General features: G+C 37.0%; 1 protein-coding gene across 3 annotated transcripts in view; it reads right to left on the bottom strand.

The window, feature by feature from the left end:
• Positions 1-16,986, bottom strand: part of LOC150091123 (long-chain-fatty-acid--CoA ligase 4-like) — a 387,488-nt gene that overhangs the window by 21,869 nt on the left and 348,633 nt on the right. For all 3 annotated transcript variants that reach the window (XM_090374375.1, XM_090374358.1, XM_090374366.1), the window contains one exon: positions 5,399-5,674. In XM_090374375.1, the coding sequence (XP_090230501.1) occupies positions 5,399-5,674 (276 nt within the window). The remainder of the gene's footprint in view (positions 1-5,398; positions 5,675-16,986) is intronic.

The raw sequence follows: 16,986 nt of genomic DNA, 5'->3' as shown, positions 1-16,986 counted from the left end.
GGTGGCTCCTAGGCAAAAGCCCATCTCCACCTAGTTCATCTGTACAGCTGTAGAACCTCTACAAAGTTGGCTTAGAAACATGTGTGCTGTATTATAACACTGCTGATACAAGGCAGCGGCTACCTGGTGCCGTTCTCTAGGCCCGAGTTTACATTGTCTGTTTGTGCCGAATGCACAAGTCCTGCACCCACCGGAGGTAGTGCAATACCGGTGGGTGTCTATCTCGCTTCCTAAACTTGGAGCGAGCGAATAATTAAATAAAATGAAAAGTGAAACACTAGTGGAGAAAATTCCACTAATTATCCTCAGACCACCAAGAAACAGTAATTATTATAAAAACAGATATATACAACACTTGTTTTAAATGTGATCAGTCTCAGAATTCCCGAGAATCCGAAAAACAATATATGATTAGTTTACATACAATAGACTATGTTTAACTACAGAAATACTCTTCAGAGAAAGACCACCTCCACATTCAATTAACAGCACTATCTAGACTTTCTGCTTTTTACTTCCAAACCTGCTGACATCTTGTTAATAGCATTTTTTTTTTTTTTTTTGAAACCCCAAACACGAAAGGTATCAAAACCTATAGTACTTAGTTATTAAACTATAGTTAACATGCACTATAGTTATTAAGCCTATAGTGCATGGGTTGAAAGAGAAGTATGAGGGGAATGCCGAGGTTGGAAAACCCATAACTTTATGGGCCCCACCTCCTACCTGCAAAGAATGGACAGGTTCCTGTTTGCAAATAATGTCAAAAGTTATTTTCAAATGCCGATATTCTAATCTCACCTATTGCCACTCTTCAGTGCTGATCATTTATCTGAAGAACTTTTACACCCTCATATATAACATCACCCACTCTGTCACTGAATTTGAACCATTAACCATTATCACTCATGTTTTGTTCTACTGTCCATAAGCTGTACTGCTTTCAAGTATTCTGGACACTTAACATCCCTTACAGAATGATTATAATCTCTACCACATCTCTTAAAGTTGATACATTTTGGAGAATCTTCTTTATGGGGACACTCTCCATAGACATGATCACTCTCTGCACAGTGTCCACAAGAAACTGGCTTATCGGAACAAAATTGGACCAAGTGGCCATACCCCAAACAACGGAAACATTTGCTTACAATTGTAAACCTACGGAACCTGTGTGATGCGAATCCAAGATAGATTCTATCACTCTCCAGAATATACATCATACGAAGACTAAATCCGATCACCCAAATTAACCACTTTTGTACCTCATCCAGAACTAAATCTGAAAGTCACCTCGTCTTTAACTTCATCCTGCAAGAATCCAAAATCTTTTAAGTTTTTAAAGAATAGATCTTCAAGTATATCCTCCTTAACATAATCATGAGGGACACCATATATTAACACTGTTGGATCTGATACCCGAGGTTTCTCCATTGTAAGGTAGGAGCAGAAGAGATCCTATTAGCATCCACCGAATTTGTGGTCTCCACAAGGATCCCCTTATTCCTAAGGAGACGAACACCTTTTACTTTCATCTCCTTGTGGTCATGGCTAATGACTTCAGTCACTTTCTGCCCTGACTCGAACTCAAAAGAATCCTCAGTGAGCCTGAGAATAACCAGATTCTGAGGATTGAGCACACCTCTAGGAACTGATAAGGATCAATCCCAACTAGCACTGCCAGTCCCCTCTTTGGATCTTGATGTCCACAGGATCAATTAACTTGAGATCCTGCCACACTATCTCAGCATAAGACTTCTTATGAAGTTCAATCTGGCAATCTAAAATTTGATTTATCTGACAAGCACTCTCCTCCAGATCCCTAGCTCCTACCTTGAGGCGCTCATTGTCCACAACCAAAGCTGTTGTCACCGCCTCCAAGTCAGCCCAGAGACCAAAAATTCTATTGGTCGCTGGTTTTGTTATTTTACTTGACTCTTTAGACATTATTTCTCCTAAAGCCTTTCTTATCTTAGCCAATGACACATACACCTCAGAGGCATTTAATGATCCTCCAAAGTTTAAACCAACTATAAAAGAAATTCTATGATCCTTCCTACTACAAACAGTAATTATATTATCCCCTACACCACTTGGGGAATCAAAAACTCCATAACCCTCACCGTTCTCGGCTGTACTTGCTTGAACTGCTTTAATGAGAGACAGGTGGTTCTTATTTTCTTCATCATTCACGGTAATAATTTTTCCATATTTGTTTTATCAAGTTTTGGTTTGTCTTTTTCCCTTATTATAATAGTTTTAGGGGTTTTTGATTTCCTTTTACATTTATTCCTTACTGGTGTCCAAGAAGATTCTTTCTTGATAGACACTTGTCTTGTTGCAAAATCCAGAGAGGAAGAATATGCTTCAAATTCCTGGGACCAAGTAATATCTCTGTCTTCTTCTGACATTATGTTATTTAGAAAAGTAATCTAGACAACAAAAACCAATTAATTCCCATAGTCTATCAATATATGTCTATATGGACACTTTTCCCCACTAGGGATGAAATCTGCATTAGAATTGAAGATTTCCTAAAGCAGGTTTTCAGATTGCAGCCCCCTAAACGACAGTGGGCGCCACAAAATTATGCACCAAATAAGTAATTTCACAAAGTTTCCTTTCTTCAAATATAAAATCCTCAACCCCATAATTAAGAGAGCTATAACCACTTCAAGTTTCTTTAAAAGTAGCCCAAAACTAGCCCCATATTAGCCTATGGGACTTTACCAAAATGTAAATTCTAAGTAATAAAACACCAATATGTCCACAGTATATGATCACATAAATATTTAATGGCTTCTCCCTAAAGGTGGCTAACCAAAGCCAGTAAATATCCAAGGCAACAAGGTATCAAGTCTCCATCTTGTGTAATGTTATTTCAACGGGACAATGTAAAGTCTATGGGAATTTTCACAAGGGAAAATCCGCTATGATAAGCCTATGAGGCTATGGTCTATATATGTGTCGCTACTAGAGACAAAATTTTCAAACACCAATATCTTATATGTCTCTTCAGCAACTGCAATAAAATTTTATTCTATGACTCAATGTTATCTCTATCCATGTCATATATTTAATAAACGTAACAACTCTTTAAACCATACTTATACATCAAAGAAGGGGAGCACAATTCCATAAACACTTAACACAACAATCACTATGCCACCTTCAAACACATGATGACAGATGACATTTGAATGAGCTTTCAACCTAAGATGCCACCCGGGTTCTCACATATGCGTCTTAGTTCTCAACTGCATTGAAACCACAAATTACTATTAGTGGGTCAATATAGCAACCAACTGGTCAACTCAAAAACAAATAACTTAGGTTAGTAAATTGATCTTCAAATTGATCTTTAGTAGGTCTCTACTATCTTAAGCTTCTACTTCTCCAATAAGCCATTTTGCAAAACTGGATAAAATATCCATAAACAATTCTATTTACAAACAATTCCTTTAAATTTTCAGTAGTGAAATAGAGCGTCCCTCGCTCCAGCTGAAATCTTAAATCCAAATAATATGGACAGTTTAGCACGATGTGGAGGCCAATCTCTGGCACTCCGCAAGCACATTGCTCCATCAGAGACAATCCCAGCTGAAACAACCTTGATCTCAGGCCATGTCCAGTGAGAACAGCACATGCTGCAAACCCAAATTGAAGCTAAGGACGTCATTCTCTGCTCACAATTCAAACAGAAGGCATAAACGCAAAAAGATGCTGTCCTTTCTCAGAATTTGTCCATTGCATCTCCCATATGGCTTCTAGTTCATCATTGATTTGCCTCGTTCAGATGGTAAATCAGGCATCACGGTGCCTGCCCCACTGGGCACGACCTAACACCAAATATCTCCCTGGAAATCCCTCTCTTTAAGGCATAATTTAATGCATATCTTGCCACCGCCACCAACTCCGCTGGTATTTTCCCAGCCAGGATGCACAGCGAGTCAGTGGCGACAGTCCTGCACGCTCTACTTATACCCAGGAGAGCAAATATTTGTGCTGACATCAAAGTTCTTTGAACATGTGAATGTTCGATGACCCCCCCCCCCCCAGTCCCAGCTGCGTATGTCAGGATTGGTACAAAAACATTGTCATAAAAGAGGTGGAGGGCACCCCCCTTTATGCTCCAATCCACGCGGGTCACTCGCTGGAGCTTGGCAAACTGTTTCACCTTGTCTCGAACATATGCGGCATGCACCACAAGATGACAGATGGACTAAGAAAAATAACAGAATGGTACCCAACAATGGAGATGGACAGATGAAATTCATGAGTTCGTGGTTAGTAAATGGACAGACATTGCACAAAACAGAAGAAACTGGAAAGCTGCTGGAGAGGCCTTCATCCTGCAGTGGATTTAAAACAGTTGATGAGGATAATCGTAACTACAAATTGTCCTTAATTTACAACAGCATTAGATATACGGAAGTAAAACAACCCAGTTTGCAGAAGGAGAAAATATCCATTTACAATCTGGGACTGACTAACTATACATTAAGTCAGTGGTTTTCAACCGAGGTGCCACAACAACTCTTGGGGTGCTGTGTAATTTGCGTTTAAGTTACTTAAAGTTATTATTACTATTTTGAAATTTATATATTTATTTCATTATAAAAGGGTACGGTACAATAGCCATTGTACCGTATCTTTTTAGTTTTGTGGTGATTATAATTTATCTTTTTTTAGTACCTCTATATAAAGAATAAAATTATTATATAGGTATATATTGTTGTTTGTTATTTGGCTTTTAGGAGCATTAGCAACTAAGGCCATATTACTCCGGGAAATGCGGTGGTCATTCCTTGACCTTTCCGCATCCTCCGTATTTGGTGGTGACGGGCTCGAACCCCGGTCTAATCAAGAAGCGTGTGCTACCCACTGCTACTCCTTCCCACCTGGCTACGGAGGCGCCATATTAGGTATATATTAAAAGGTTGAAAACCACTGTGTTAGATATTTCTTTTGGCCTAGGGGTGCCGTGAAAAAATTACTGGGACACTAAGGGCGCCGTGAACCAAGAAAGGTTGATAACCTCTGCATTAAGTGAATGACATCGGAGAATTTATCCAGTCCATGATGGAGGTTCATCTTCAACACCTTTCTCACATGAAAGAAAAAAAAAAAGTCTTTAGAGTCAGTGGGTTTTGAGCAATACCATGTTCAAGAGAAATAATAAAAAACCACTGCTATGGTAGGATAATCATTTATTATTATTATTTTTAAGACAAATAAAACAATTTCTGAAATAAAATAAGTCAAAATAAAAAATATGTACTTTTCAATAAAATTTTCATAAAAATATTCAGAAAATTCACTTATTCAGAAATCAATTTCACTTATTCAGAAATCAATTTGAAATTAATTTTAGTCAATTTAAAAATTCTAATCTTACATTTCAGTCCATGATCCATAACAGCCTTTGTGACAGCTGCAGTAACATCCTTGTCTTGGCACAGTTCTTCAAAACTTTTGCTCTCTTTGTTTAAAGTTTGAGCCAAATTCATGAATGCACGACGGTTTGGAACAACAAGTGCAACAACATATGAATGATAGCTGTTACAATACACACAGACATTGTCAATTAATGGACACGTTTTCAGCTGTGCTTCTACTTTTCCCAGAGATATATATTCGCCATACTGTAGCTTCACCAAATCTTTCTTCCTATCTGTGAATATATATTTATATACATTTTTATTTATTTTATTAACTTTTTTTTATTTATTAAAAATAAAAAAAAATGAGACTGCACATATGCTCACGATTGATTTTTGGTACTGAACAAATTGATAATTAGTCTTGAATGTGACACATTCAAGGCTACCTGTCAATTTAAGAGAAAATAATGGCTTTCAGTTCATTAAAAAACTGGAATTTTTTCCCACTATACAATAAATAACAATATACAGTAAACCCCCGCTATTCGCGGGGGTTACGTTCCTGAGAAATTCCGCGAATACTGAAAACGCGAATACTGAGTATTGGCGCCCATGGTAATAAAAGGGTTCCGTTCCAAAGTATGAAATATATAACAAAAATTAGTCTAAAATTTTGTCTGTACGTATTATGTGTATTTACCTACATAATATGACTATGTACATAGACAAACGTAGAGAGTAAGTACATAAAAAAAAAAAAAGCATAAGGCATCGAAATGAAAATAAGAAACAATTTATTAAATGTAATACTGTACATATTTATTAGACATTTTAAAGAAACCTTTCAAAAACATATCAAGAACATGGGTTGCTGGGCGAAAAATAACCATATCGATTTTTAAATCTTTCAAACCAGCCTTTGCTGGCTAAAAAACTTATCCCGCGAGTGCTATCACCAGTTTCACTAAAGTGTAGTGTTGATAAAGGTGTTTTGCCTTTTCACGAATGATAAGTGAACTTAACGGAATTTTATTTTGAGTTCGGTCTTCTATCCACAGATTTAAAGCCTTTTCCATTTTTTCTAATTTCACATCACGAGTTATAGAGCAAATTTTTGATGCAATCAGCGCATTTTCACGGACACTACGGCGAATTTTTTCTTCCGATTTCTTGATTGATCGTACCGTTGACTCATTGATTTTATAATGTTTTGCCACTGAGGAGACACTTTCACCATTAGAAATTTTGTCTAACAATTCAATTTTACTCGCTAATGTCATCACCTTCTTTGATCTTTTCACAGTTCCCTTTTTATTCGCGGCCATATTTTTGTAGGATTAGAAAAGAACTTGTCCACAATAAAATCACTTTCTTTTAACTTTAACACGCTCGAAAAAGTCTGTTTACATCAACACACTGCAAAATGGTAGATTTTTCACTTTTGTAAACGTATCAATTAAAAGCAAGAGATGAAACCTTCTATGACAAGTGCATTACACATACTGAACAAGGATTAGCTTGAAACATCCGCGCTCGCGATTTTGTCACCCCCCACCCATTGAGCGCAGGACACTTCCTTTTTACACCTTTTAAGTTATTTTTACTCATTTTTAGAGAATAAAGCACAATTACAAAATGAGGAGACACTTGATACACATAAAGCTGTGAGCGTGTAGCAAAACGAATAAACAACACCATAAAGGCAGAGACAACTCTATTAACACCTCACTAGCTCACATTTTACATTTCTGGGGGTTACTACCATAAAACAATAAAAACAATTTCCAGTTGCGTTCCTGCTAGTGGAATCTGTTATAAACTGGTAGTGAACTCTATCTAATTGCATTTGCGATAATACCGATAGCTGTAATTGTGTTGGTTTTTAAGTTATTATGGTGAAATGTGTTTCCCCTTCACTGCTATAAAAAAATAAATACATTTTCAGAATCTTCTCTTCATTTCTATCGTGTTGCGTTCAGTTGGGGTGATTCCGCGTTCGACTGCCATTTCTTGTAAACACAAAGGCGAATCGTGCATATGCGAATTCAGTTCGTGTTATATACAATATCGTTCCCCTAAATTGTGTAAGATTGAATTAGTGTAGTGTAAACACGTGTTATAAGACGACTGGCTGTACTACTCTGTGGACTGGGCAAAATGATTTTAGCCACACCCATGTTTTTTTCATGGCGGAAAATGTTCTGGCGCTTTAAAATTCACATTTTTTTAGGTTTAAATCAGCGACCGCGAATACGCGAAACCGCGAATACAGATACCGCGAATAGTGGGGGTTTACTGTACTATCTTATGGTTTGACTGCCATATTTATATTTTTTTTTTTTTGGTAAAGTCTAATTAAAATGTTTAGTATTTTCTTAGTTAACTCTGCTGAAGCAAAAGAGAAAAAAGGAAGGCGCCTCCGTAGCCAGGTGGGAAGGAGCAGCAGTGCGTAGCACACGCTTCTTGATTAGACCGGGGTTCGAGCCCGTCACCACCAAATACGGAGGATGCGGAAAGGTCAGGGAATGACCACCGCACCGGAGCAATATGGCCTTAGTTGCTAATGCTCCTAAAAACCAAATAACAACAACTTAGTTAACTCAACTTAAGTTTCTTATTAAATTTTAAAAGAATTTCAGAAAGCACCACTCAAAGTCTATTACATTAGAAGCCTTCTTATATGACATGATTGGGACGTAGTTAGTTAATTAATCAAAAAGTGGTGAAGCAGGAATGAAATACTCAATATATATATATATATCTTAAGAATATTATTTTCACTGAAAACATATTCATGTATATTCATTACACAAAACTTACTTGATTAGATCAGTGTTACTCAACCAGAATTCCGCAAGAAATTGTGGAATGAATAAATAAAATTTTGAAATACAGGAACTCCCAACTTACGGAAATGACTTAACGTAAGTTTTCCCCGGCCCGTGCAAACTTGAAAAAATCGTGGAAAAATATTTTGCATCCTGTAGGAATAAATGGAGACATCGTGAAAATATCCCAATAACACTTTTTTTTTTGTGTTTTTTGTAATTCGTTCCAAGTACTTGAAAGTTGAAAATTTCGCTATATTACTAAGCCATTTATCTCTCTAAAATGTCTTATTTATAATGGAAATTGCACTATCCTTTCATCGTTATCATATGTTCCTGTTATATGATTCAATTTTGAATGCCTTTGTGATATTTTTCTAAAGCACATTTCTGGAGGTCACGACCATAAAGCAATTTTCACTTTCTGGTTTATTGGGCTTTTCTGCTCATGCATCTAATTATAAACGGGTAGTAAACTCGATATTGCATTTGTGATAATACTGACAACTACAATTGTGTGGTTTATACACTGTTAATGGTGAAATGTGTTATAAAATTCACTGACATCTTCACTCATATAAAATACAACTTTTCAGAAACTTCTCTTCATTCCTATTTACATATTACAATGATGAGGGAAAAGCAACCAACGAAAAGTGCAAGTGCTGGCAGTGCCAGGAAACAAAACAAAATTGATTTAGAAATGAAGATGAAAATGATTAAGAAGTACAAAGCAGCAAAGTTTGTCAGCTATTTCTAGGGAATTAGGTCTCGCTGCTTCAACAGTGAATACTATTTTCAAAGGACAGTGAACGTATAAAGGAACACGTCAAAGGATCAACGCATTTAAGATCAACAGCGATCACAAAACAGGGTTCAGGTGCTATATCGAAGATGGAACACTGTTAATAATATGGATTGAAAATCAGATTCAGAAGTGAGTGCCCCTGAGTCTAATAACCATTCATGCAAAAGTAACAAGTATTTATAAAGATATTAAGGATAAGTACAGTGAATCCCAACCCAAGTTCATGGCAAGCAATGGGTGGTTTAATAAGTTCAAGCATCGTGCTGGTTTCCAAAACATTAAAGTATGCGGTGAAGTTGCCACTGCCGATTCTGCAGCTGCAAAGAATTTGTGTTGTGTTGGAAAAAAAATATTGATGAAGGCGACTATTCAATGCAGCAAATTTTTAAAGTTGACAAGACTGCTCTGTATTGGAAAAAAATTCTGGATCGAACATACATTGCCAAAGAGGAAAATACAATGCCAGGTTTCAAGGCGTCAAAAGATAGGGCCACGCTCTTTCTTGGGGCTAATGCAGTGGGATATTACAGATTAAAACCACTGCTTGTGTACCATTCTGGAAATCCTCGTGCATTTAAGGGCATCAATAAAGCCAGCCGACACGTGCTTTTCCGATCAAAACAGAGAATGAATAACAATCTCTCTTTGCGGATTGGTTTAAATTCTGCTTCATTCCTGAGGTTGAAAAATATTGGAAAGATAATGACGTTGCTTTTAAGATTTTTCTTCTATTAGATAATGCTCAATGACACCTACTCATCTAGATGATTTCAATTTGAACGTGAGAGTCATATTTCTACCACCAAACATGACTTCACTCATCCAACCTATGGATCAGGGTGTTATTTCGAATTTAAAAGCAGATTAAAAGCATTTGCTCAGGAATTGTCTACAGTAGACCATGAGGAAATCTTACAATATTTACCACGCCATCTTAAACATTAATAAGGCCTGGGAAGAAATTACTAAAAGTTGTTTAAATGGCGCATGGAAGAAAATATGCCCATGGCACGTAAAAGGCTTCGAAGGATTTGGAAAAGACAAATCATATGAAGTGGTTACAGATAAGATAAAGGTTGCAGAGCTACTTGAGTTGGAGGTCGATGCCAAAGACGTGGAGGAGTTAATAGAGGAAGAAGAGAAGGAATTATCTAATGAAGAACTTATTGACTTGCAGGCAGTGATAGTGGAAAAAAATGCTGACAAAGCTCAAGATGAACCAAATGAGGAGCCGAGACGCTTCATCACCAGAAAGATGGCAATGGTGAGATTTGAGAAGAGAAGATGGAACCCAAAAGCGAACGATTCTTAAAAGTTAAGGAGGGGTGAATGATATGCTTACTACAAAGAAATCTACGATGAAAAGAAAACCACCACCGTCCAGTCATTCATTAATATGTTCTTTTGCATGGCTGAGCGGCCAACCCCTTCTAAATCTCCTCAGTGGCATACTTATCAGCTGAAGGCATCAATTTTTCCTGTGCTTGAGAAAAAAAATTGAATAAATACAATATATAATTGAACAAATTGAATTAAATACATTTAGGGATGACCTTAGTCATCCCTAAATGTGGTTCTCAAAGTGAGTGCCGCTTACTCTTTATAGGAGTGCCACGACGTCAAATTTAGCATCGGCATACATAGTCACCGTCGCTACAAAATGTCGTTGATTTTCACGCAACTGTGTAAATTAGAAGTTGTCATGAAATAATTACTGACTGCATTGCAGTGTTTATGTACATACACCTACATATACGGAACAGCTGAGCTGTCCAACACACACACACACACACACACACACAGTATTTGAAACAGCACAGTACCGCCGCGAATGCTCATACTCTCTTAGCAGATCTTACCCCTTAGCTTGCTTTCCTCGTTTGGCATATCAGTGTGCTTAGTTGTTCATATAGTTGAATATGTTTCACACATTAAAGTTCTAGTTAATATTTCTATTTCATGTACTTTAAATGGCCATGGAAAAACTTTATTATTAAAAAGAGAAAAAATCAAGATAGTAATGAACATTTGAATCAAGAAATAGTGGCATACAACTAAGGTATTTCACAGAGCAGCAGAAAAATTAAAGTAAGCACAAGTTTACTTAAAAAAAAAAATGTATGTATCAAGACAGTTACTTAGAAATGGAATTTACATGGTGTGGTGATAGTTTTGCACCTAATCCTATGTGTATTGTTTGTGGAGTAATATTAGCAAATGAAACTATGAATTCAAGTAAATTATTGTGATATTTCACTACAAAACATAGTAACCTTTCTAATCAGACACCAGATTACTTCAAAAGATTATTAAAATTGCAAGAAAAACAAAGTGCTAGTTTTATAAAAAAAAATTTAAAGTTGCTGAGCAAGCACATGAAACCAGTTATTTAGTGATAGAAATAATAGCCAAAGAAATGAAACCACATACTATTGCAGAGAAACATTCTCCCTGCCTGTGCAGTAATTTGTAAAACAATGTTTCGGATAGAAGAAGAATTAAAGAAAATTCCTTTGTCTGATGATAGGATTCACAGACTTATTTGGAATATGTCAGATAATATTGAAAAAAAAAAAAAAAATTTCGTCTAAAATTAAAGAATCTCCTATATTTGCATTACAAGTAGATGAATCTACAGATATTGGAGGTAAAGCCCAACTACTGTCATTTGGTCATATTGAAAATTATAAAAAAAAAAACAAAACAATTTTTCATATTGCAAAGAATTAGAACAACCCATGACAGGTAAAGATGTTTTTAACGTTTTGAATGAATATTTAAAATCTATAGATGTATAAAGTGAATTGTGTGGGAATATGAACAGATGGGGCAGAGTCCATGGTTGGGTCATTAAAGGGTTTTCTACCAATAAGCAAAAAAAAAAAAAAAAAAAAACAATATCACATCTACTCTGTTTTTTACATTTACAAGCTTTAATCACAAAAAAAACTAGGAGAGGAATTACTAACTGTCCTGAATGAAATAATTAAGATGGTTAATTATATTAAGAGCAGGCCTCTCAAATCATGGTTGTTTGTAAAACTGTGTGAAGTACTTGGATCTGCTCATTTGAACCTTTTTCATACTGATGTCAGATGGCTGTCCAAAGGACAAGTATCGAGTCATGTTTAGGAATTAAAAGTAGAACTACTCGCTTTTTTTGACAAGAAAAGAAGCATGAATTTTGTCAATTGTTGAAAAATGATTTTTGGTGTACAAAATTCACTTATATTAACAGATATATTCGCTTATAACAGATATATTTGAACAACTGAATAATGTAAATTCCACTCTGCAAGAAAGAGATGAAAATTTATTAAAATCTTCTGATAAAATTTCCACTTTTAAAGATGGAAAAATTTTGAAAAATTAAGGCCAACATGGAAATGTTTTCAAATGCAGCTACAATAAAAAAATAACAGAGTTAATTTCTGAACACTTATCACCAGAAGAACAGGTTTGTCATTATTTTCCTGATATATCTATCGACAGTTTTAACTGGATACGAAATCTGTTTGTTGAATTGACATCTGATAAACTGCAGAAGAGGAATTAATACAAATTTGCAATGACTGTACGTTGCGATTAAAATACTCTGAAATTTCGCTCCAATCTTCTTGGGTATTAATTAAGAAGGAATATTTTTTTTTTTATGTAAACCCCAAACACGAGAGGTATTAGAACCTATAGTACTTAGTACCGTGCTTGGGTTGGAGATTGAGAAGACGAAAGAAGATATTTGTTGACATTGGACTTGAACTTCTGTAGACTGTAATTTTCAGGAAATACATATGAAGGAAGGTTGTTCCAGAAAATGGCAGTTGAATGAATAAACGAGGAAGATGAAAAATTGGTTCTGTGAGTTTGCAGTTGGACAGTAAATGGATGTTGGCCGGTGGCGGCACGTGTTCAGACTGTTTTGAAAGAGAGAGAGATTGGGAATTATAGAAGCCAATTCAGAAGAACAGTGCCCATGGAAGTTTCTGTAGAAGAGGCATGCAGCAGAAACAGTATGTCTATGAGACAGCGAGTGGAGAGAGAATGTTAGAGATGAATCATTAATTAACCTAACTGCCCTCTTCTCAATGGAGTCAAGAAACCTGAGAGAGGTTTTTGGGGGCACCACCCCAGATGTGGGAACAATATTCCACGATTGGGTGGATTTGCGATTTATACAGAGTGAGCAGCTGTTTGGAAGAAAAGAAACACTGAGAGCGAAAGAGAAAACCAAGTTTTTTGGATGCAGAGGAAGCAATATTTGTAATGTGCTTGTGCCAAGAGAGATTAGAAGTCAGGATAATCCCCAAAAGAGATATCATTTTGCTTAGAAATAGGAGTGTCACTAAAGGTAAGCATAGGAGCAGAAGAATCCTTTTTGCAAGATATAAGACAAGACCGAGTTTTAGAAGGGCTGAAATCAACTAAGTTGTCTTTGCCCCACTGGAGAATTACCTGAAGATCGGCATTTAAGGAATGAGTAGCAGAATTTCGAGAAGTTGAAGCTGATTGAGCAGGACAAGGTTTCTCAAAATGGAAAGTGGAATGCAATGTGCTATCATCGGCAAAACTATGGATAGGATTTCCAGTCAATGGAAGAAGGTCATTAATATACAAGAGGAAAAGAGTGGGGGAAAGAACTGAACCTTGGGGGACACCGGCATTAGTGGAGAAGTTAGAAGACAGAGGGCCATCTAACGTCACCCTCAGTGAGCGATGAGAGAGAAAACTGGATAACCAATTACTAAAAACAGTTGGCAAACCATAAGATGGAAGCTTGTTTAGAAGACCTTTATGCCAAACACGATCCAAACCCTTTGAGATGTTAAGAGCAACTATTTGTGTTTCACTGAACCGCGCCATTGAATTAGTCCATAAATGGGTAACATAAGCCAGAATATCACCAGTGGATTGACATTGACAAAATCCATACTGGCGATCATTGATCAGATGGAAGGTTTCTACGTAGTTTAAGAGTTGGCAGTTAATTGATTTCTCCATTACTTTAGAAAGAGTAGAAGTAATTGCAATGGAACGATAATTGGATGGGAGGGATTTGTCACCCTTTTTAGGAACTGGCCGGATATGAGCAAATTTGGAAGCAGAAGGAAAAACATCTTCGGAATAAGAAAGTGAAAAAAGGGGGAAAAATAGGAGTAAGTTCAGGAGCACAGGTTTTGAGAACAAGTGGAGAAATACCACTTGTTCTCAAAGTGGTATTACTGCTTACATATATACCAATGCTAGAAGTATAGTAAATAAATTTGATGAATTTGAAGTGTTGGTCAAGACATCAAAGGCGGATATTGTTGGGATAGCAGAGACGTTGTGTCACACAGATATAAGGAATGCAGAACTGGAATTTGGGGAGTACAATGTGTACAGAAAGGATAGACAAGATAGAAAGGGAGGAGGTGTTATGCTGTTAATTAAGAAAAACATAAAATCAAAAGAAGTGCGCCCAGTTGATATAGATGAACAATGCACTGCTGAGTCAGTTTCGTGTGACATAAGCACAACGAAAGCAAAAATAAGAGTAGGAGTGTGTTATAGGCCTAATGACTCGAATGAGTACAATGAACAATTGTACAGAGAAATAGAGTGGGTAGTAAATCAGAATGTCTTATAATGGGGGATTTTAACTTCCCATTTATTGCCTGGAACTTGTGGGTTGGTCACTCGCACACTAATCAGACTTTTGTGGATTTACTGGATGATTGTTTTCTGCAGCAGCATGTTCGAGAGGCAACCAGAGATGGTAATACTCTTGATCTGGTTATCAGCAGTGACCATTCGTGTATTAAGAATTTGCAGATAAAGGAACCACTAGGTCGCAGTGATCACAGTGTACTGATGTGGGATTTACTTAAAGATATAATTACCATCAGGGGTAAAGGAAAGGGTTTTTGCTTCCGTAGGGTCTCAAAGCTTTTAAATTCTCTACAGTGGGATAAACTGACGATGTTGCCAACAGTAAATTCTAAGTGGGAAGCATTCAAGGAATTAATCGTGGATGCTACTAAAAGTTTCATACCTATTAAGAAATATTGTTCAAGGTTTAGGCCTAAATGGTTATCTAATGAACTAATGAGATTCGTAACAGAAAAGAAAAATGCGTGGGATGCATATAAATTATCAAGCAACTCAAGAAGCCTATGGCAGATATAAGGTAGTCTGTAATCAGGTCACAAAGGAGGTTAGGCAGGCGAAGGCAGATTAAGAGAAATCCTTGGCAAAAGATGCTAAGAAAAACAGCAAGGATTTCTTTACTTATATAAACTCTAAAAGGAAGGGGATGAATCTGATTGGTCCACTTGACATCGATGGTTCGACTGTTGATGTTCCTGCTCAGATAGCAAACAAACTGAATGAGTATTTTGCAGCTACATTCACACATGAGGAATTATTAAGGTTTGAAAATGGCAGAAGGTTATCAAATTGTAGCAGGATACTTAATGATTTTGTAATAACTGAGGGCAAAGTGGAGGAGAAATTGTTGAAGTTAAACATAAGAAAAGCACCTGGAGTGGATGGGATCTATCCAGTTATATTAAAGGAGTTGGCAAAGCAACTAAGCAAATCCTTAGCTATAATTATGTGAGCATCCTTGGACTCGGGGGAGGTTCCCACGGACTGGACATGCGCAAATGTATCCCCAATTCACAAAGGGGGATCAAAGGGTGACACGAGTAATTACAGACCAGTTAGTTGAACTTCTGTTCCAGGTAAAATAATGGAGTCACTGGTTAAAGATGCATTGCAGGATCATCTAGACAAGACTGCAACAATAATTCAGACACAGAATGGGTTTGTTAAGGGAAAGTCTGGTCTGACAAATTTGATAGGATATTATGATATGGTTACAAAGGAACTTGATGCAAAAAATAATTTTGATATCATATGTTTGGATTTCAGGAAAGCTTTTGGCACTGTTGCGCATGGAAGACTATTGTACAAATTGGAGCAGATTGGTATTAAGGGTAAGTTGCTACAATGGATAAAAGGATGGTTAAGTGAGAGAAGACAGAGGGTGGTAATCAATGGGTGCTGTCCTTCGTGGACTAATGTTATTAGTGGAGTCCCACAGGGTTCGTTGTTGGGTCCACTGTTTGTATATTTACCAATGATATTGATGAAGGTATATCAGACTTAATGTCGAAGTTTGCAGATGATACAAAGGTTGGCAGGGTTGTTAATGACAGTACTGGCAGTGTGCTACTGCAACAGGATCTAGATAATTTGGGCAGATGCGCTAAGAAGTGGCAACTGAAGTTTAACCTTGACAAATGCAAAGTACTGCATATGGGTAGATGTAACCCCAGAGAAACGTACCAACTGTGTAGTACTACACTTAAGGTAGTAGAAAATGAAAAAGACCTGGGAGTAATTGTGCAGTCTGATATGAAGTTTTCTGAGCAATGCAGACAGGCTGCCAGGGCAGGTCACGGGGTTTTGTCAATGATATATAGGAATTATACTAGCAGGAGAAAGGAGGTGATTGTCCCTGTGTATAATGCAATGGTCAGGCCACGCCTTGAGTACTACTTACAGGTCAGCCTCATTTTAGGAAGGATGTAGATTTACTTGAGTGTGTACAGAAAAGGGCAACAAGATTGGTGAGGGTAATGAAGGGATCCTCTTACCAAGAGAGGCTTAAGTTCCGCAAATTGCAGTGGCTGGAGACTAGGCACCTGCGCGGTGATTTGATTGCGGTGTATAAGGCCTTGAATGGGTTGAGCATGCTGAATTCTGATGGGATCCTTCCACTTGTTCAGATTACGAACCTGTGGGGGGCATAAATTCAAATTAAGAAAGGACAGATGTAGAAAAATGTGCGGAAATTTGCATTTAGCCAGCAGGTGGTTAATTGCTGGAACAAACTTCCATCTGTCGTTGTGGAAGTTGACAGGTTGAATAAATTTAAGGAAGAACTGGACAGGCATTTGGAGGCAATGGTGTGATTTTTTTT

The sequence above is a fragment of the Mastigoproctus giganteus genome, chromosome 1 (assembly GCF_048544385.1).
Source record: "Mastigoproctus giganteus isolate SK-2022 chromosome 1, ASM4854438v1, whole genome shotgun sequence".
Taxonomy (NCBI): Eukaryota; Metazoa; Arthropoda; class Arachnida; order Uropygi; family Thelyphonidae; genus Mastigoproctus; species Mastigoproctus giganteus.
The sequence above is the reverse complement of the archived record's forward strand: the minus strand, read 5'-3'. Positions and strand labels throughout refer to the sequence as shown.